The sequence below is a fragment of the Pseudorasbora parva genome, chromosome 22 (assembly GCF_024679245.1).
Source record: "Pseudorasbora parva isolate DD20220531a chromosome 22, ASM2467924v1, whole genome shotgun sequence".
In the NCBI taxonomy this organism is placed as follows: Eukaryota; Metazoa; Chordata; class Actinopteri; order Cypriniformes; family Gobionidae; genus Pseudorasbora; species Pseudorasbora parva.
This window is the reverse complement of record NC_090193.1, coordinates 12,592,469-12,615,659: the sequence shown is the minus strand read 5'-3', so window position 1 is coordinate 12,615,659 and position 23,191 is coordinate 12,592,469. Positions and strand designations below refer to the sequence as shown.

The 23,191-nt window shown below is 40.0% G+C and overlaps 1 protein-coding gene across 4 annotated transcripts in view; it reads left to right on the top strand.

Moving 5' to 3' along the window:
• Window positions 1-19,707, top strand: part of draxina (dorsal inhibitory axon guidance protein a) — a 51,197-nt gene extending 31,490 nt beyond the window's left edge. For all 4 annotated transcript variants that reach the window (XM_067431140.1, XM_067431139.1, XM_067431138.1 and 1 more), the window contains 4 exons: window positions 12,177-12,297; window positions 12,516-12,608; window positions 14,454-14,543; window positions 18,316-19,707. In XM_067431140.1, coding sequence (XP_067287241.1) covers window positions 12,177-12,297; window positions 12,516-12,608; window positions 14,454-14,543; window positions 18,316-18,428 — 417 coding nt within the window. In that variant the 3' untranslated portion in view covers window positions 18,429-19,707. The remainder of the gene's footprint in view (window positions 1-12,176; window positions 12,298-12,515; window positions 12,609-14,453; window positions 14,544-18,315) is intronic.
• Window positions 19,708-23,191: the final 3,484 nt, after the last annotated feature.

The window sequence follows — 23,191 nt, the reverse complement described above, 5'->3', positions numbered from 1 at the left end:
CACAGAGCTCTCGGATTTCATCAAAAATATCTTAATTTGTGTTCTGAAGATGAACGAAGGTTTTATGGATTAATAATGACATAAGGGTGAGCAATTAATAACAGAATTCTGGGGCAAACTAACCCTTTAAGATGTGCTTTTTGAGGCAGTAAACATCAGTAAATTGACTTCGTAAATCACATTACGTGATTCATTCAAATATTCTCCTCAAATTTTGCGTCTGAAAGGGCAGCTACTACAAATGCATATGCAATAAGGTCAGTCATAAAAATAACTGTTTACTCCTTTTTAGAACTAGTTTTTCACTGCATGTCTTTAGTAAATCCTGACAGTAGTTTTTTAGTGCCAAAAGAGGGTTTTGCCTGGCACAAGCTGTTAGTAAATCTGGATAAGAGTTTAATGTATTAAAACAAGTCACAATGAAGTAATAGAGGTAAGATGGATACTATTTAAGATAGAACACCAGACAAACAATATGATAATCTTATATCTTAATATCATAACAATATGAGCCATATTGTCAATAAAAAGTCAGACATTTAGATTTTTCTGTGTTTAGCACCTGCACCAGACGAGGACACAGAGGGATTAGTGCAAGTGCAAGGTTTATTATCAGAGGTTTCAGACACAGGATATCACCTTAGAGGGATGGTGACACTCAGACGAAGGACGATGATGGTGAAGGCGATGAAGGTGAAGACGAAGATGATGATGACGTTGAAGACGAAGATGGATACAGACGAGGGCTTCTAGGAAGGACAGGTAGTCAAAGGTGGGATCGGTGTAAGACCAGACAATGGGAGTGAAGGTGAGCCGGGTTGATATAGTGGTAACTGGTGATGGTGCCCAGGTGTTCAGAACGATGGTGATGGGGAACGAGCTGGCGTGGCAGTGACTGATGACTGTGAGGGCGTGACAATACCCCCTCCTCCACGGGCGGCTCCTGACGGCTGGGACGGGCGGCAACGGGCGGCGACGGGGTCTACCATGGCCTAGAGGAGCGGGTCGGTCAGGGTGGTCTTGGTGAAACTGAGTGAGAAGATTAGGGTCCAGCACATCGTTCCTGGAGATCCAGCTCTGCTCCTCGGGGCCGTAGTCCTCCCAATCTACCAGGTATTCCATCCGGGAAACCCGTCGCCGCGAGTCGAGGATGGCTCTCACCCGGTAGACTGATGGGTCTCGTTAGTGGTAGGAGGAGGAGGTACGGCACCCTCACCAGGATCTGGGGGTGAAGAAGAGACAGGTTCAGTGAAGGGCTTGAGTAAGGATACATGAAATGAAGTTGATATCTTGTAGGTGGGTGGAAGGTGAAGGCGGTAGGTGACTTTGTTCAGCGGCCTGTCTACTATGAATGGTCCGATGTATCGGGGACTCAGCTTATGGCAAGGCAGCCGAAAACGGACGTCCCTTGTGGATAGCCAGACCTTCTGGCCTGGCTGGTACCGCGGCGTGGGTCCGCGTTTGCCGTCAGCGTGGTGCTTGTATCTCCAGACTGCATGCTGGAGTTGCACGTGCGTTGAGTCCCAGACCTTCTCGCTCTGGCGGAACCAGTAATCCACCGCTGGGACCTCCGAGGGTGAGCCCTGTGGTGGACTGCTGGAGCGAATTCTGAGCATATTCGGCCCAGGGCAGATACTGGCTCCAGCTCTGCTGATTCTGGTGGCAGTATACCCTCAGGAATCTCCTGATCTCCTGGATCTTCCGTTCAGTCTGGCCATTGGTCTGAGGATGGTAACATGACGAGAGGCTGACGGATACCCCTAGGAGACAGAAGAAGGCGGTCCACACTCTAGAGGTGAATTGGGGTCCTCTGTCGGAAACAATGTCTTCCGGAAACCCAACATTTCGGAAGACTTGGGTGAAGAGTGCCTCTGCTGTTTCCAACGCGGTAGGTAAGCCTTTGAAGGGGATGAGTTTGCAGGATTTTGAAAATCGGTCAACAAAGACTAGGATACAGGTGAAACCTTGGGATTAGAGGTCTTCACGGGGCACCCGAGACCCGTGGACCCGGGATCCGACCCGGGACCCGTACGGGTTCGGGTCTATTTTTTAAATGGTCAGCCGGGTCCGGGTCGGGTCCTAATCTATTACTTCGGTTCCCGGGTCTGTTAATGTTGTAGCCTATGTAATACGTCAATCGGACTCGGAGAACACCTGGCCGTGAGAGTCAGCGCGGCTTGTGTGTTTTGTGTAACTTACAAATTGCTAAATTAGGATAAGAAAAGTGTGAGCCGGGAAATGAGGTTTAGAAATACACAACAACAACAAAAACACAAGCGCTCTCTCTCTCTCTCGCGCGCGCTCTCTCAGCCTTTTAGAAAGCGGGCAGATTTAATGCATGCGCGCGGTAATAATGTACTCAAGAATATATTTCAAATCAGCAACAAGACCTCAGGTGAACTGTCACATAAATGTTTTCTGTGATGCTCAAATTGCGTAAAAAAGGCTCATATTACAGGTTGCTCCAGCTGAGCGCGAGTGCAGTCTCAAGCGCGTGTCATGTTTCTATGGCAACCCGAGCTTCCGCAGACCACAGTGACTGTAATGACTTAAAAAATAATATGAATGAACCGTCTTGTTTAATCTTAAAGTTCTGCTAGTCAGACTCAGAGAGATTATGGCAAATAAATAATGGTAACGCAAGCGGCCATGGCACTAAACGAGCAATAGTTATTAGTTCAAAAGGGCAAACAGTCAAAGTTATTATGCGAATTAACTCATAAATCCGTCACTGTGAAATAAAATGGACTTTTACAGCTGAAATGAGTGAATTAAGCATGCTTGGAACAATTAATGAGGAATATTGTAATACATCACAATCAAGGTACAAGGGAGACAACGGCTATATCGTTAGGTAGGCTGACTGAGACAAAGTTATTTTTCGCAGCTTGTTCATTAACTTGTTAACAGCAGTAACGTTATATTGTGTAATATGAGACAATCGGGTCCAGTCGCGTCTGTGTCTTCCCGGCGGGTTCGGTTCCAGCTATCAAATAATAGACGGGTCCATGTCGGTTCCGGGTAATATATTTTTGGCATTTATCGGATCTGCATGGGTCCGGGTCCAGTTTTTGAAATAATAGACGGGTCCGGGTCGGGTCTGTGTTGAACATTGCGGGTCTCTTCGGGTTCGGGTGCGAATTTTTGGACCCGTGAAGACCTCTACTTGGGATGGTGGCAGGTCGGTCATGAAGTCGATCCCCAGATGGCTCCAGGATCTCTCGGGGATTGGAAGAGGGACCAGCTTGCCCTCGGGGAGTCTCCTAGGGGTGTTGGCAACGTCCCGAGGCATGGTGGGCCACCAGTAACAGTGGCGAAGGAGCAAGAGGGTCCTTCTTCTGCCTGGGTGTCCAGAGACCGGTGAAGAAAGAGCCAAGTCCAGAAGGGGCAGGCGATGTTGAGGCGGGATGTAGAGGCGCCCTTCTGGACCTCCCGGCGGAGCAGGCTGTTGGGCATTCTCCTGTTGGATCTGCTCGTGGAGTGCCCACTGGATCGGGCTGACAACCATGGCTAGAGGGAGGATGGTTTCAAGGTGCTCTGGCTCAGGATCGGCTTGCTGAAGACGAGAAAGGGCATCCGCCCGGTTGTTCTGGTTCCCTGGACGGTATGTCACCTTGAAATTGAATCTGATGAAGAAGAGGGCCCAGCGGGCCTGGCGATGATTCAGCCGTTTGGCATCTCGAAGGTACTCAAGGTTTCGATGGTCGGTGATGACTTCAAATGGATGTTCTGCTCCCTCCAGCCAGTTTCTCCATTCCTCCAGCGCGAACTTGAACACCAGGAGCTTCCGGTTCCCGAAGTCGTAGTTCTGCTTCGCCGGGGATAGCTTCTTGGAGAAGAAGGCACATGGATGGAGTCGAGAGGATGTCCCCTGCCGCCAGGCGTCCACTTTGACGATAAACGGAAGATGAGGATTGGGGTGGACCAGGACCGGTGCGGACTGGAAGGCATTCATCAACTGGTGGAAGGCCTCCATGGCCAGAGACCTGGGCCGGTTCTGGAGCAGAGAGGTGAGTGATGAACTGAGCAGACTGTAATTCTTTATGAAGCGGCGGTAGAAGTTGGCGAATCCCAGGAAGCGCTGCAGCTCTTTGATGGTAGTGGGCTGAGGCCAATGGGTGATGGTGTCCACCTTCCTCTGGTCCTTCTTAACTCTGTGGTTGTCTATGATGTACCCAAGAAACTGGACAGTGGAGATGTGGAACTCGCACTTCTCGAGCTTTAGATAAAGGTGATGGTCTCAGAGCTTTTGCAGGACTTAACAGACATGCTCCTCATGCTCCCTCAGGTCACTAGAATAGATGATGATATCGTCGATATAGACGAAGACAAACTTGTTTAAGAATTCACGAAATACCTCATTCATGTAATTTTGGAAGACGGAGGGTGAGTTGGACAGCCCATACGGCATCACCCGATATTCATGGTGACCTGAGGGTGTGATGAAGGCTGTCTTCCATTCGAATGAGGTTGTAGGCACTTCTGAGATCGAGCTTGGAGAAGATGGTGGCCCCACGGAGCTGATCTAGCGTGGATGGGACCAGAGGAAGAGGATAACTAAACTTGACAGTCTGAGAATTAAGGTGACGGTAGTCGATACATGGTCGCAAGCCTCCGTCCTTCTTGGCCAGGAAGAAAAAGCTCGAAGTGGCAGGGGAGGTTGATGGACGGATGAACCCTTGTTATAGCGCTTTGTGCACGTACTCCTCCATGGCCTTCTGTTCCGGGATGCACAGAGGATACGCGCCAGCCCTTCAGTAGAGTAGCCCCAGGCAGGAGGTCGATGGCGCAGTCCCATGGCCGATGGGGTGGTAGTTTGGTAGCCAACAGCTTACTGAAGACATCCTGGAACGCCCGGTAAGCTGGGGGAATGGCCACGTTGACTGAAGTTTCGGGACTCTCTACTGAGGTGGGCAGGTAATGATGAAGGAACTGACGATGATGATGGACCTTTTCGGTGAGGATGATGTATCCAGTGGATATGCGGCTGGTGTAGTATAAGCCAGGGGCGTCCCAGGATGATGTCCGCGGTTGGCTCCTCCAGCACCATGAACGTGATGGTTTCCTCATGCAGATGACCAACGCGTAGTGTAAGTGTGTGGGATAAATGGCGGACACGACCTCGGCCCAGCGGCTTTCCCTGAATGGTGGTGATTCTGAGGTCGACGGGACAACGTTGACGTTGGACGGTTAGCTTTTCGAGGGTTTGCTGACTGATGAAGTTTCCCGCCGACCCAGAGTCGATGAGGGCTTGTGCTGTAACAGATGAGTGGGAATTACAAACGAATACTGGCGTCTTGGTAAGGTTTGCCGCTAAAGGAGGTAACTGGATGGTACTCACCGTTGGCCGAGTAGGTTGCACGGGGCAGGTCGTCCTGCCATGTCCATCTCCCCCACAATACAGGCACAGATTTAATACGATCTTGCGTTGGCATTCGGTGGTGGTTAGATGGATAGGATGCATAGGAACTCGTTGTCTCTTGTTTGCCTTGTCGAATAGAAAACAGTTGATCATGGACAAATAATTCGGCAGTTTGTTGACCAAATACCTCTTTTAGATGAGTGCAGAAGGCTGTGGTGGAGCCGATGACAGGGGCATTCGTTTCCCATAACGACTGTGGCCACTGAAGGGCTCGGCCTGAGAGTAATGAGATGCGGTACAGCTGCACTGTACATTATTTCAAAAGCTCCCAACCAGGTTGTTACCACCAGGCAATAGTCAGATTAAGGCAATGACATGCAGTTTTGCACATCTAAGCAACTGTAGTGGTAGATTTTTGAGGCATCTCAGAAATTTGACAAGCAACGCTGTTGCTTAAATGCAAGGAAAGGACACATAAAATTACACACATTTTATTACATCTTGATGAACAGACAGAACAAAAACTGATGAGCTGTCTGTTCAGATTTTCAGTAGCACACTGCCACTCATGTTGTAGATGGCGCAAGAGCTTTTCAAACAGAGAGAAAAACAAAACACACACACACACACACACACACACACACACACACACACACACACACACACACACACACACACACACACACACACACACACACACACACACACACACACACACACACACACACACACAGTGTTTTTGCATGTTTTATGGGGACTTTCCATAGGCGTAATGGATTTTATACTGTACAAACTGTATTTTCTATCCCCTTACACTACCCTTACCCCTAAACCTACCCATCACAGGAAACATTTTGCATTTTTACTTTCTCAAAAAAAAAAAAAAAACTCCTTCTGTATGATTTATAAGATGTTTTCCTCATGGGGACCAAAAAATGTCCCCACAAGGACAATGATTTCGGATATTGCCATCTTTGTGGGGACATTTTGTGACAAATTTGGGGACAAATATAGGCTCTAATATAGTTTTTACCATAAACTGGGTTATACTGAGTTACAAATGGCTGCTAAACTTGGGCATTCACCAGTTGGTTGGTGGGAAAAACCTGACCCTAAAATTTTAAGTCAGTGGCTAAAGTGTATTAATGTTACCGTCATGACAATTAAGAGGTTCAGAGTAATTAATTAGGTGCAGAAAATGGATAAGAAAAAAAAAGTAAACCGGATTGCATCAAAAGCTTAATAGAATTTCATAAATTATCCAGTTTCCAGATGTAATGGAAAATAAAACAAATTTTAGCACATACACAAACACAGTTATGTTTGAGGCTCTAAGCAGCAGAAGTCGGTTATTAGATTCTCCCTGTCCTTCTCCTCTCTCAGAGGAGCACTTCTTCAATCCTGTTCACTTGTACTGCATCAGTGCCACTGCTCCTCTAGCCGCTGGCAAAGACACAGACTCTACAAGAGCTCTCTCTCTCTCTCTCTCTCTCTCTCTCTCTCTCTCTCTCTCTCTCTCTCTCTCTCTCTCTCTCTCTCTCTCTCTCTCTCTCTCTCTCTCTCTCTCACACACACACACACACACACACACACACACACACCCACACACACACACACACACACACACACACACACACACACACCCACACACACACACACACACACACACACACCCACACACACACACACACACACACACACACACAGACACACACACACACACACGCACACACACACACACACACACACACACGCACACACACACACACACACACACACACACACACACACACACACACACACACACACACACACACACACACACACACACACACACACACACACACACAACCACCACCACCATGTGATGCCAGGTACATAACGGTGCTATATGTAGAATTCATAAATTGTCATCCTTGTAATTGGCGACAGCAGTGGCCATTAAGTGAACTCCAGCCAGCAACTTATTGCTCGTGTTACTGCAAAGTTCTTTCTCGTTCTTGTCGAGAAAGCTGAGTAAAGCTTTCCTATAGCTCAAACAGTAAAGCATGGCGCTAGCAATGACAAAGTCTTGGGTTCGATTCCCAGGGAAAGCAAGAATTGACAAAAATGTAAAATGTGTACCTTAAATGCAATGTATACATCAATGCCAAATGCATTTTAGGATTAGTTCGGATAACACCTCTCTTCAACTTCCACTTCAACTTCATTTATTTATAAAGCACTTTCATCACCACAAGTGGAACCAAAGTGCTGTACAGGAGGTATACAAGACATTTTTTAAAAAAGCACAAAAACAATACAAACATATGACATACACAACTTACAAAGCATTATCAAAAGCTAAGGAAAACAAATATGTTTTTAGTGCACTCTGAAAAACACCCAATGAAGGACAGCGGAAGGTTGTTCCAAAGCCTAGGAGCTGCAACAGAGAAAGCTCGGTCACCTTTACATTTTAAACGTGTTCGTGGAACCACAAGAAGCAACTGATCATTTGTGCGCAGAGACCTGCTGGAGTAACAGGGGCTGATTAAATCAGTAACATACTCAGGGACTAGACCGTGCAGAGACTTAAAAACATACAACAGTGCTTTATATTGAATTCTATATCGTATCCAATGGGTAACCAATGGAGTTTAATTAAAACTGGAGTAATATGTTCTCACTTCTTAGTGCCCGTTAAAAGTCTAGCAGCTGAGTTCTGAACAAGCTTCAAATGGGAGAGGGAAGCCTGACTCACACCCATATACAACACATTACAATAATCCAAACGCGATGACACAAAAGCATGAACAACCTTCTCCCTATCATTAAAAGTAAGGATTGATTTCCATTTTGATATTAATCTAAGATGGAAGAAGCTATTCTTAACAACAGCGTTGATTTGCTGCTCAAATTTTAGCTCAGAGTCAAAAATAACACCAATGTGACCTTACACTAGACAGTTTTTTTCCCAGGAAACAACCCTAGGCAGTCATCATCCACACACCCCTTATTTCCAAATAAAATAACCTCAGTCTTATCCTCATTTAATTGGAGAAAATTATTTGCAAGCCAGCACTTAACTTCTGCCAAACATGCATGAAAAGACTGAATGGCACATTTATGCCCTTGTTTCAATGGTAAATACATTTGAGAATCATCCGCATAAAGATGATACTGAATCTCAAATTTCTCAAAGAGAGAGCCCAGAGGGAGCATATAAAGGGAAAATAAAATCGGTCCCAGTATTGAGCCCTGTGGAACCCCACACACAAGGGGGGCAACGGAAGAATAATAATCACCTAAGCAGACTGAAAAAGTCCTATCTTTCAAATAGGAAGAGAACCATTTCAGGGCTAAGCCCTGAATATCAATTTGGTCCCTAAGATGTTATGATCAGCTGTATCAAATGCAGCTGCAAGATCTAACATCAGCAAGACAACACGATTCCCAGAATCAACAGCTCGAAGGATATCATTATGACACTCTCAAAAGAGCAGATTCTGTACTATGACCAACTTGGTTGGAATCTATCGGAAATATTATTACTAATTAAAAAGTCATTAGGCTGTAAGTTCACAATTTTTTCTAGTATCTTAGAAATAAATGGTAATTTTGAGATCAGACAAAAACTACTCATGTCAAATGGGTGTTTTTTTTTTATAAAATGAATAACTGCGTGCTTAAAACTAACTGGAACAACACCAGATGACAGACTAATATTCATAATAGACAGAATACTTGGGCCAATTGAATCAAGTACCTGCTTAAACAGAGAAGAAGGGAACACATCACCAGGAGACCTAGTGGGCTTCATATGAGCAATTATATCATTAAGCTGCTGCAAAGAAACGGGCATGAAACTGGACAATTTGTTCTGAGGGGCAACAGAAACAATGCAATCATTGCCAACAGGTGAAATTCGAGATCTAATTCCATCAAACTTACCAATAAAATGTTTTAAAAACTCTTCACACATGACAGCAGAAGGAATAAGTGCAGGAGTCACAGTAGGATGAAGAACAGCATTTACAGTAGAAAAAAGTACAGCATTTACAGTAGAAAAAAGAATTATTACAGTTTCTGGAGATGATGACAGAGAAATAATTTGATCTAGCCAATTTAACAGATCTTTGATACTCGTTCAAACGGTTCTTTAAAATCTCATAAGAGACTTGTAATTTATCTTTAACCCATTTGCATTCAGCCTTCCTACACTCCTGTCTAAGAGCACGGGTAGTACTGTTCAACCAGGGCTGCGATTTGTCTTTCCTCCCCCTGACTTTGACAAGAGGCACAGCATCTAAAATCTCTAAGCAAGAAGAGGTAAACTGATCGACCAACTCTTCTAAACCCATTCAGGGAGAGTATGACTCAGTCAATGAAAATCCCCATGAGAATTAGGGGTCTATAAATCAAAACGCATAGCACAGATTTAAAAGAATTCAGCGTAATTAACTGAGATTCAAAAGTGCTAAAAGACGAGAAGGTGAAAGTCTACACTTAAACTTGTCATTAAAAACAACTGCAAGACACCCGACACGGCCAACAGACCTAGGGGTACTAAAAAAACTGCAACCAGGAGGAGAAAGTTCAGAAAGAGAGGTCATTTCACCAGCATTAAGCCAAGTCTCAGTAACAAATAACAAATCTATTTCATGAGAAAGAAAAAAATCGTTCAAGATAAAGGTCTTATTTGCCAGAGATCTTACGTTTATCAACACTATTGTCACTGGAGAGAGAGAGTAGTATTTGTAGAAGACGATCGCAGAGAGGAATCATAAAAAGTTACCGGACTCCCGCCACGTAAATAGCGAAGATTCCTCGATCTGCAGACCGTCGCCTCATGAACACCATCCGTGAAGACTGAGACATTAGTGCCGAAGACTCTAACTCAACCATGTTTTAAAAACAATCTGAAAGGTCCTCAAACTGTCAAAAATCATATATTTATACTTAACATTCTTATAAGTGATCCTTTCCATTGACATATTAGTTACAATTTCATCCAATACATTATTTGGTGCATAAATACTTTTGCAGATGTTTATATTTCAAATTTTTAGCTTTGGCTGGAAACATAGCTTGTGCCAAGAGGGGAAAAAACTCAACTGTTGGAGAGGTATTGGAGAAACAATGATGAATAGAACCAGACTCATATGGGGAAGCCTATCCTTCCTTGTTTATATGACAATAATATAAGATACAACTCTACGATACAAGTCATATATTTACTTAAACAGAAAAATTGTGCTCTCACTCTCAGTGCATTAAGGTGATGCTAACAGTGTGTGATTATGATGATTATTATATAATTTGCTAGTCTTGCCAATCATCGGTCACACTGCACTTCTTATTCCATTGAAGTTTTGCATTTCGCTGTGTTCCAAAAATCAAGTTTAGTGAACACTGACCTGCGAATTCGCATCACCTAAAGACGTGTGGCCAGTAGAATATTGATATTTTGCAGTTAAGTCGAGTATATGGTATATTTTTTACCTTTTGAGTATTTGTTATATGTTGAATTCATGTTTATTACAAAGACGCTTCATAGCGTGATGTCATATCATGACCATTGAAGTGTCAGAAGAAATTTTGCCTGCTCAAAGTCTAGTTCAAAAAACTATTTGCTGATGTAACACCTAGATCTTTAATAATAAAATGGATGGTAAATGGACTGCATTTATATAGCGCTTTTATCCATAATAAAATAATTAAAAAGCAAATGTTTCTATATGCACGGTTTTGGTCTAATGAATAATATATCTGTTTTATCAGAATTAATGGAAGGAAATGACTGTTTATCTAGTTATTCATACATTTTCTTTAAATGTTATTTGAAATTTGGACATCAAGAATGCTTTAAACTGGAATAATGATGTAAGGCCAGGCATTACATTGTAATTGGTCTTGTTAATCCATGTACACCATTTCAAAGAAAAATAAACAACAAAATATCTTACAAAATATAATAATGTTCTCCACTTCTGAAGTTTCCAAGGCTGTGCAAAAAATATTGTTGCAACAATATTACTAGCTCATGTAATGCCAAACAAAGTCCATTTCAACAAAGGGACAATATAAGATAAGCCCATTCAGATTTTAACTTATTGAGCTATGAGCCCAGAGCGCTATACTAATTGTGCCACACAACCTCAAACTATAGTCAAGTCATCTCTATACAGATCGTTTCAAATCAGCTTTACAGTGATAACAGAACATTTTTGAAATTTTGTTGTTGTTCAGTTGAAGTCATTATCGTGTCGATTCAGTTCCGTTGTAAAGATAATTTAATTTAGTTTTAATCTATAAAGCAGTCTGAAAAAAAGGATTTCGTCCAGCTCAGTTCAGTTCTCATACAGCTGTGTCAGTACAGTCAGGTCAATAATATTGTTGAGTATGTCACCAGTTAAGCAAGCCAGAGGTGACAGTGGCAAGGAACCCGAACTCCAACAGATGACAGAGTGTGGAAAAAACATTTGCTAAAAAAATACTTATTTTGTATTTTGATTTTGTTATCACCAGTAGGGGGTGCTATCACTAAACTTGGCTTCTGGTTTCTTTGACTATGTGAGCCAGGACAAATATGTCACTTTACGGAAGTTAGAAATGTGAAAATCTTTAAGTATCTTTCAGAATTTATTTATAATTCTTTGGGCTCTCTGTGCAGTGTTATCTCCAACATGATTTTTTTCACAGTTGTCTGTAATGCAAATTAATGCAAAGTTGTTATATCACAGGTTTTGAATTAGCACCTTGCTAGAAAATGAAAAGTAGATCACGCAGAATAAACCTGTTTAAAAGCATGTTTTAAATCTGTCTTATTTAGAAGTCAGGTCGAGGAAAGGTTCAAGGAGAAGTGTTGCCCACTCTGGATATGACGCTCTTTGATTGGACTGATTATGAGGATATGAAGCCTGCAGACACTTGGTCATCCAACCGAAGAAAAGGTACAAAAGCACATATTCAAGGTCTTATCAATAACAGTTATTTTATTATCCAGCAGTATGTTTTTGGTGTGTTAAGATCAGGATAAATATTTGATTATAAGACTGGATGATGTTCTCCCAGATATTTAAACCTCTGAGCCTAAATAATTTGCACACTCACAGCTGGTTTCTGAATAAAGGATTTCATAGATTCCTGTGTCTGTCTTCCACCTATAAAGATAAACGCCGCAGTAAAAACAAGAGCAATGGGAACGCAACGCTTGATTCTGATGTCATTGAACCATGTGACCATCATCTTGACTGCCTTCCTGGTCAGTGCATCCCTATAATATTTCCATTATCAAAGGCAGTGCTTCTCAAACCAGATCTGAGGACACCCACTGCACATTCAAATTTCTTCCTCATCAGACACCCCCAAATCAAGTCTCGTAGTCTATACACATGAGCTGGTGAGTTGAATAAGGTGAGTTGAATAAGGTGTCATCAAAGGCGCTTGGTTGAATTTGTTCAAATCCTAAACGTAGAGCTTGTTTGTATAAGCATTCACCTTCACTATTTCTCTCTGAAATGAAGATCATCTTAGTCTAATTAAAATATTTATTTTTTACAACACCAGCAAAGATTGTTTATTCCAGCACGCTCCAGCACACAAAGTTCCAACACACAAAGTTTTTACAACAAAACCCACCAACTACTAGCCCAAAACAATAGCTTCTTGGGGGGTTCTCCGGAAAAATGGCGTTTGGGGGGTAAATTGTGTCTTATTTTGGCAAGTTTGCCTGCTAAAATTCGCATTCCTGGGTCTATTTATCACATGATTGAGGTCGCTTCAACCCACAGACATGGAAAACAACCCGAGGAACAAAAATTCAGACTTGGCAACGCAACGCAGTGCAGTTGAGTTCTGTTGACATTTGACAACTAACGTAATGCGCCGCTTAATTGCTCTGATTGGTTGTAGGTCTATCCAATTGATGTCTTTCCTGGTTCGGTTGAAACACGCCCCATAATTACAGCCCAAGGAGCAGTATCAGACAGAGTTTGACCATGTCAGGCTACCATGGTGGGGGTCCCCAGAACTGGTTTGACAGCGCTGATGAGAGGCAAAATGTCATTATTAACTTGTCATTATGTTGTTACAAACCAGTATGATTTCTTTATTTTCTTTTCCATGGAACACAAAAAGTACTTTTGTACTTTCGAACATCCGACACCACCCACACTGATGAGAGTGATGGTTAGATTAGACGGTTAGAACGACGGTTAGATGAGAGCGACTTTGCACTTTCCTTTCAATAACAAAATAAGCAAGCAATCATCTGAATAAAGCATAAGAAAGTAGCTGATCATAGCGATGTGGATATTTGCATGACACATATTCAGTGTTTCATTTCTTTAGAAGTACAACTTAATTTTCTACAATAAAGAAGCTCTCCTGTGTGTTCATAATTTCACTCACGGATGTCTGACCTCGACCGACTAAACAGGCTAAATGAACCAGAAAACATTTTCATGTTAGATTAATATCATGTGAAAGAAGACGGATCCTCCACATACACCTACCTATTATGCAATTGCCAATTATAGTTCAAAAGGTGTTTTGCAGCTGAACTTTTCCAGAAAGTTCGCTTTGGCAAGCTATTTTAAACTCTCAAAACAAACTTTGTTTCAGCCTAATTTTGTTCAAAATTACACCACATCTGTTTGTCCTTCAATATTATAGGATCGGGGCCTTTAGTCCAATAATTGCATTTGGTCAAGGATAGGATGTCCTACCTGCCTGTCAACATGTGTATTTCCATACTTCAACACAATGTTTGTAATGTTGTTTGCAAATGTTCGTTGCAACTAATGTTTTGGGGAAAAAAATGTTATGAACTATAGTTAACTAAAAAACTATAATAGCTTCTCTGTTGAAAAGAGTGGTCAGGTTTTTTTTCTTTTTCTTTTTTTCCCTAAAAAAATTCACCTTCTGTGTTCCATGGTTAAAAAAAAAAGATAAATCATATTGGATTAGAATGATATGAGGGTGAGTAGATAACACAAATGTAATGTTTTTTTCTTCTTCTTTTAAATATGATATTCATTAACAAAACATACTAGAAAATACTTGCTAGTGTTAGATTTTGTGGTTTATCTCATTGTGCTACAACCAGGTTCCTGTTGTGACCTCAGAGAACATGAGTGCAAACCTCACAACCATGGTCTAAACAACAAGTGTTATGATGACTGCATGTGTGAGGAGGGTGCGTATGACTTTTCTGGTTTTCATTGAGGCAAAATAGAATTCTCAAGAGATACTAAAAAGTATAATAAAGGATATCACAAAATCCATCAGAAACATGTCCAGGTCATATATCACCAATAAATCAAAATATAGAAATAATGTGAATTCAGTCAGTAATATTGTTAATATCAATTGTCCCCAACTAAGAAAGCCAACGGACAGAAATGTAGAAAAAAACTAAAGCCTTTTGGAGAAACCAGGCTCAGTCTCCACTGACCAGATGAATGAATATTGTGTGGTTTAATTCCAAGCTGCATCAAAAGTCAGATTGTGGATTGATATTGCTCAGAATATTTCATCTAGTCCCGTCTGCTTGAATATTGGGGTACATCACACCAGCATATGGAGGGAGAAGGAGTTGAAACTGGCCTGAAAACAAATCTCGGTAACACTTTACTTAAATCCCTTATGTATAATGCATTATAAAAGTATTTTAATGCACTAATTATGTCTTGTAATGTACATTATAATGCATTTTATGATCTCATGAATAACTGTAGCCATAATACATTATAATACTTATCTAATCATTGTTAGATCTTAAGAAAGTATCAAGAAAGTACAGAGGATAGGACTAGATGGAAGCAGATGATTCGCTGTGGCGACCCCTGAAGGGAACAGCCGAAAGAAGAAGAAGAAGAAGAAGAAGAAGAAGAAGAAGAAGAAGAAGAAGAAGAAGAAGAAGACCTTTAGAAACTATAAAGGATTAAAAACCATGATAAACTACCAGTTTCAGAATCTGCAAAAATATTATAATGCATTTTAACTTTGCTTGAAAATATATAATCTATTACAACGTAATTTATTATATTAAAGTTAATACTTTTATAATGCATTATTTATTTATTTATTTATTTATTTATTTATTTAATTTTATTGTATTTAATTTAATTTAATTTAATTTAATTTAATTATTTTATTTTATTTTATTTTATTTTATTTTATTTTATTTTATTTTATTTTATTTTATTTTATTTTATTTTATTTTATTTTATTTTATTTTATTTTATTTTATTTTATTTTATTTTATTTTATTTTATTTTATTTAACCAGGAGAGTTTCATTGAGATTAAGAACCTCTTTTTCAAGTCCTGGCCAAGAGTTCCACAATTTAAAACAGTTACAACAGTTACAACATACATACAACATTAAAATAACACAGCTTATGAGAAACAGAAACAGATCACAAAGATTGAGGCAGTCTTTACCGTCATTTCCAGTCTTTTTGCAACATGTTCTAAGCAAAAGGAGCCGAGTGGACAAAGGCTTTCTTCCCCAGCTCTAAACATTGATTAAACATGTCTTGTGGTTGACCTTGAGTATGTGACTTCATGCAGCAGTTTGCTTTTTTATGTGTGGAAACAAATAGCTGGCAAAATCACAAATTTGTTTTGCACATAACTGTAATATGAAAAAAATATGTATTATTTAAAGTACTTATACATCATAGTACTATGATACATTTACTGCCTTGAATTTATTCACATTTAAATGTAAAAAAAATATGCTAATGAGAAAAATGGGAATTACAAACAACATTTAAAAATAATAATAATTATATATATATATATATATATATATATATATATATATATATATATATATATATATATATATATATATATATATATATATATATATATATATATATATATATATATATATATATATATATATATATATATATATAGTTTTTTCTTTTGGTTCTGGGGTGAAATGTGACCTGGAAATGATTTCTCACGATTCAATTAAAAACTACTTGACTTCATTATTCATTTAAACAATAGGGCCCGGTTTCCCGATAACGCTCACTCTTAGCCCGCTAAGAAGACTCGAAAAGATATATCTTACCAAAGTTGTTTATGTTCCTAAGTATGTTCCCCGAAGTGTGTCTTAGGAAGCTTCTTAACACGCTACCTCTAAGAATGACTTAATACAGGCGCTGTCCCAAGTGAAGGTGCTGAATCGATTGCTCAGAGATCGATTTTCCACTTCACGCGAAGGTGCATTATGGCTTTAAGAAAGACAACTCGTTCTATGCAAATGAAACATTCCTCGAATTATTACAGTAACATTTATTTCAACATAGTTTAAGTTATCCATAAAATATAGAATATTAAAGCTATAAAATTGTCAGTAATATGTTCACACGATATGTTGTGAAGGGTAGATGGATATCCCTTGCTAATCATCCACCCTCCTTATCCCGTTGTTCTTGACATGGGTTTAAAGGTGCACTATGCAACTTTTCGTCCACTGGAGGGCGCCTATTCTAAACGGCTCGTGAGTACCGGGACTTTTATTATGACGGGATGGGACACAGTCGCTCGGCGCCCGCACTTCCGCTTTTTCCGGTCAGGTAAAAACAGCTATTTTTATCATATCAGATACATTTAAGGGGCCAAGGGCTTCGGCCATCCGTCCACTCTCTTCCCTGAACTGAACTGAAGTAGTGGGCTGTACTTTCCACACGATTGACATCAGGTTCAAGTACGCCAGGTTGGCTGGTGGTTATGTTGCCCAAATACAGCCTCCCATGGCCGAGACTGGTATTACGATACCTGTCGGGCTGGGGCTAGTAATGCTACTGCTAATTAAGGTTGATATCTCTGCAGCACTATAACTTGACATTTTTTTAATGACATCATCGCCCTTATTTCTTCTCATTCTTTTGATGCGTGTAGGTCATTTTTTGGATATTTTACCTCAATTTTTACAGATGGCATCTTTAAAGGCTTCTAAAAATTATGTAATACACTTTTATATTAATGGTACACTCTAAAAAATGATGAGTTTATTTTAACACAATATATTGTGTTAAACTACTTAACACATCATGTGTCATTTTAACACATTGCATGTTATTTTGCGCTGATTTTGAGTTCAAATAAATGAAATGGACAACACACTTGGGAGGCGAATTTTTTTTATATATAGCCATGTCAGGCAAAATGTCAAAAGGGCTTAAGTTTTGTTGAATAAAGGCATTTACATTGACTAAATGTCTCCGTGGCCGGCGTCGTCTTTTATTTAATAGAAGGATACGCTGTATCACTGCCATAGTTGGTTGCTTACTGGACACCACCATGCTTACCCATTTATAGAGCTTAGCCATTTAGAGCCAAATTGTTTGCCAGATGTTAATTATCTAAAGTGATTGCCAATTTAAATGCTTTAATGACATTACAAAATAGTCTAATTACGACCACATTAGTTCTGATACCAAATAAAGTCAACTTCATAAATAAGCCTGTATCCATTGCCTGTATCCATTGTTTTTATTTTGTACTGTACTACGCTGATTTCTAAAGACTGCTGCACAGTGGCGGCGACTAGCATCTTGAGCTTAAACAATGCTAAGAGAGCGCTACGAATGGTCCAGGCCAACCTTACAAAAGTGTGACTTACATAAGATATACTTAGCGTATTAACGTTTCGGAAATCGTGCCATAGGGTTAAGAGAGAGGTTAAGGAATAGGTTAAGAACTACTTAGCGATAAGTAGTTAGTAGAAGCTGCTTTGACACAATCCTGATTGTAAAAGCGCTATATAAATAAAGTTGATTGATTGATTGATTGATTGATTGATTGATTGATTGATTGATTGATTGATTGATTGATTGATAAGAACATTTTGGGGAACCGGGCCCAGATTTATTTGTAAGTGATTTTGGATGAAAGTGTCTGCTAAATGAATAAATGTAAATTTTATGTAAATGTAAAATTCTTTAGGTCTGCGTTGTTATGCCAAGTTCCACCGCAAGCGGAGGGTGACCCGGAGACGTGGCCGCTGTGTGGAGCCAGAATCAGCCAACAGCAACCAAGGAGCCTTTATCACCGTCTGACATATAGAAACAGAGAGACAAGAGACTGCTTCCTCATACCCCATGACTGATGTTGACTGAGCTTTGAAGAATGTGGGCCAAAGTTAAACGTTCATCAAAGCTTGCTCTAATTTAACCCACAGTATAAGCAAAAAGGTACGAGAGGCCATGCTGTATTGTGAATTGAGTCATGACTGAAGGGCCAACAGTTCTCACTCCCAACTCGTCACATATTGACGCTTGGTCAGGACCCTTCATTTTTGATGCACAGGGTGCTCCATTGATTTCAGTTGTTTGTCCAATTCATCTGACCAAGACACATTTAATTCTTTGCATTTGTAAAAGTAGACATGATTTTATGAATATTTATAGGCTGCTTTTATATTTTAAAGCAACTAACCCCACTCTTACCCTAAATATACCCACTTCTCAACAATAAAAAACACGTTACAGACAAATAAAAGCACAGTTCTTTAACTGTATATTTATTGCAACAACTGACCAAAAACAGTATAAAAGTATTAACTCGTGCTGCATTCCAAGTCTTCTGAAGTCATACGATATTTTGATGTAAAGAACAGAGTTGATCTTAATGTTTTAATTGCTAAAATGATAATCCTGCCACTCTGTGAACGCACACACATATACACACACATATCTCATTTAAAAGATACACCCGACACTTTAGCATAACGAGATCGGTCACGAGACACGAGAGCCAATGCAATTTCACTATCAAAGCTGATGTAACTTTTTTTTTTCTTTTTTCGGGCAACTAGGTTTGAGTGTGTTCATCTTCGGTGGATGGAGAGACGTTGATCGCTTGGGTTTTCTTCACACAAATCAATTGTTTGGCTTCAGAACACATGGATGTTTGTACTTTTTGAAAAAATTGTGTCTGTAGTCGTATATATGCCTGTTATATCATATAATACACAAATGGGTAGGTTTAGGGGTGGGATGGGTTGGGTTACATGTTCAAACGTGTCAAAATAGCAAAAAAATAAAAAAATAAATGCTAATAATAGTATGCTGTCTGATTAAATTGAGAATCACACTCCAACATAATGGCAAAATCATAACCCACAATATAATAACATTATGACGAGAACATTCTCTTGCCCAGCGCATCTGGGCAAGAGAATGTAAAAAATTATGCTAAAGGAGTACCCAGTGTGTTAATAAGTGGCGCTGAGGGGTCCTGAACAAACAAACAAAATATTTGAGGAGAATACAACCCCTTCATCCTTGACTATATTCAAAATAAAGCACACCTTGAGTACCTTATTGCATTCATAAAACGATTCTTTGGCCACACAAAACACTAACTGACAAAACAACTGTGGCTATCACACAAAAAATATTAAAGCTGAAAGCAAAAAAATACTACTTTTTTTGAAGTCAAATCATTAAATTCCATCCTTCCACCAGAAAAATTATAGTGACCATAAACGGCAAGAAAATGTTCCTAGATGTAATGCCTCATCTAATAGAACTCAAATAAAACTAGAGACTAGGAACTGTTTACATGCACAGTCATTTCTTTTTTAACACAATATATGATATTTCCTCACACACATTTCCTCATATGCTTATCTCTCAGCAAAAAAAGTTAGTTTTCCATTTTTTTATTTATTTAAAAGCAGACAAAACAGCGCAATTTTGCCTAAATGCCATTAAAAGTATAACTCGATGAACATACTTTTGCTGACATACATCATACATGGAACATTTTTGATAGTATATTGATTGATTGATATTATTTATGTTGCTTAGGGGGGTTGCTAAGAGTGTTATCAATCTGTTCAATGAAGCATCATGGCCGTGCTTTATTGTAAATAAAACACGGCTAATGACTGATCAACATCATGGGCCGGAAATATAATTTTTTTTAAATGTGCATATGCTCTAGTAACCCATCAGGGTTGTTCACCATTTAAATTTAGAATGGCTTTAAAATTCTTGAATTTGAACTGAGAAATAGAACAATCAGGATGCAGAATTGGAATTTGAGGCAGGAGGAAGAATTTCACCCATAGAAATACTGCAAGATGTTAATGCAATTTTGTTGAAAAAATGCCACTTGTTGAAATTTGTCTGTAATTGGTCTTTTTTAAATGTACTGAAGTTACTTTTTTGGACCATGGAATTAACCAAAGCCAACTAATGGACCACTGAATTTTCTAAACATTTATTATCACTTATTAACACAACAGTCTCAATCTGAGTTTCTGGAGATTAGCTCCAATCCAGCTAATCAAGGTGTTCAGGATTACTAGTGAGTTGGAGCTAAACTCTGCAAGGCTGTTGCTGCATTCACGCCATGTCATAATTACTGTAAATTGGAGATGACAACACGTGACATTCTACTCAAAGCTGTTTACATCATCTTACTAGGATTTACGCATGTCTATGTCAACACTATCAATGCCCAACATTAATCTGCAGCAGTCACAAAGTACAAGCAGGAGTTGTGATTACGAGCTCAGCAATGACGTGCATGCTTTTTACAAGCTGAAATCTCGATAATTATGAAATGGCTTGAATACACCCTGTAACCTCCTCAACTGAGTTTGTTTTATACTGTGTTAATGCCAGGTCGTAATTACCGTAATAATTACGGTAAAAAGTAAAAAGCCTTCACATGCTTGTGGAATTTGTAATTACTTGAAAGACTTGTATTATGTGGCCCGCTGTACCACTTGACAACTGCAGATTTAATGTGTGTCGCTGTGCAGTGTAGGAAAGAGCGATTCAAAAGCATATATTTTCAATGAATACTTTATTTTTTATTTATTTTAAAGTAATTACGACATGGCGTGGATGCATTATAACACTTGTGTAGTTCCAGCTCAAAATGTTCACAAAACTGATCGATTCAAATTTGGTCAGTGTTTATTTATTTATTTATTTTTAAATTAAAAATTGTGAATTTTTGAGATGATGGTATGCACAATTAAATCTGCTTTGATGGCTGTTACTTGTTTTACAGAAGTGAAAAAACCTAGGCTTATTAGAAATATGTGCCTCTACAAAACTCCAACATACCTAAACATAATTGACTGCAGTTTCCAGCTAAAATAAACACTAGAAACAGTAAAACTTTTATTCCTTTCCACATAATGGATGATTTTGGGGCAGATTCTCTACACTACATTGACAAACGTTTTGGGACACCTGCCTTTACATGCACATGAACTTTAATGCCATCCCTTTTTTGATCCATAGGGTTTAATATTTGCAGCTATAACAGCTTCAACTCTTTTGGGAAGGCTTTACACAAGGTTTGGGAGTGTGTTTATGGGAATTTTTGATCATTCTTCTAGAAGTACATTTGTGAGGTCAGACACTGATGTTGTATGAGAAGGCTTGGCTCGCAGTCTCTGCTCTAATTCATCCTAAAGGGGTTCCTACGGGTTGAGGTCAGGACTCTGCCTCAACCCGATAGACTTTGGTCAGGACTTTGCCCTGGTGCACAATCATGTTGGAACAGGAAGAGGCCATCCCCAAACTGTTCCCACAAAGTTGGGAGCTTACAATTCTCCAGAACATATTTTAATACTGAAGCATTAAGAGTTCCTTTCACTGGAACAAAGAAGCCAATCCCAACCCCTGAAAAAAAACAAAAACACCATAATTCTGTCAGCTTCCTGCCTCCTGTTGTGTGTCTCCGGGCCTCTAGAGGTCCCCTGTGCTCCCCCCTGCCTTGGTTCTTCCTCGTGTGTCCTTGTTAGCCTTATCCAGGGCACCTGTGCCTTGTTTTCCCTAGAGTATTTAGCTGTGTTTTTTTCACTTGTTCCTCACTCAGTTTTTGTGAGTCCTGGCTATGCGTCATCCCCAGTCCTTCTAAGCTGTCTCAAGTAAGGTTTTCTTAGTTATTTGTATTCTCTGGCTCTGTTTTCTCCCCTCGTGGAGTTTTACTTTCTCCGGTTAATTTTTGCAATATATATATTTTTTGATCTTACCTCATTCTGAGAAGAACTTTTGTTGGAATTTTTGTGACTTGCTAAATACCTTTTTTTTAATAAATCTTCCTTGCCTGAAGTTTTGCCTGGAGTGTTTCGTTTGGGTCCAACACCACCACCTCTGTGGCTAAGGGGTAGATCTCTCTACTCACCACACCAGAGACCCGAGTTCAAGCCCAGCTTGTGACAAATTCACCCTCCACCAAACTTTACACTTGGCACAATGCAGTTAGGCAGGTACCATTCTCCTGGCAACCTCCAAACCCAGACTCGTCCATCAGATGGCAAGACAGAAAAGCATGATTTGTCACTCCAGACAACACGACTCAACTGCTCTAGAGTGTAGTGGTGGTGTGCTTTATACTACTGCATCCAATGCTTTGCATTGAACTTGATGATGTAAGGCTTGGATGCAGCTGCTCAGCCATGGAAACCCATTTCATGAAGCTCTCTATGCACTGTTCTTGAGCTAATCTGAAGGCCACACGAAGTTGAGGTCTGTAGCTATTGACTTTAAAAAGTTGCAGACTTCTGCGTATTGTGCGCCTCAGCATGTGCTGATCCCACTCCATGATTTTATGTGGCCTACCACTTCGTGGCTGAGTGTTTGCTGTTCCCAGTTGCTACCACTGTTATAATACCACTAACAGTTGACCGTAGAATATTTAGTAGTTAGGAAATTCCACAAATGGACATATTGCACAGGTGGCAACCTGGTACCATGCTTGAATTTACTGAGCTCCTGAGAGCGTCCCATTCATTCACAATTGTTTGTACAAAAGGTGTCTACATGCCTAGGTTCTTGATTTTATACACCTA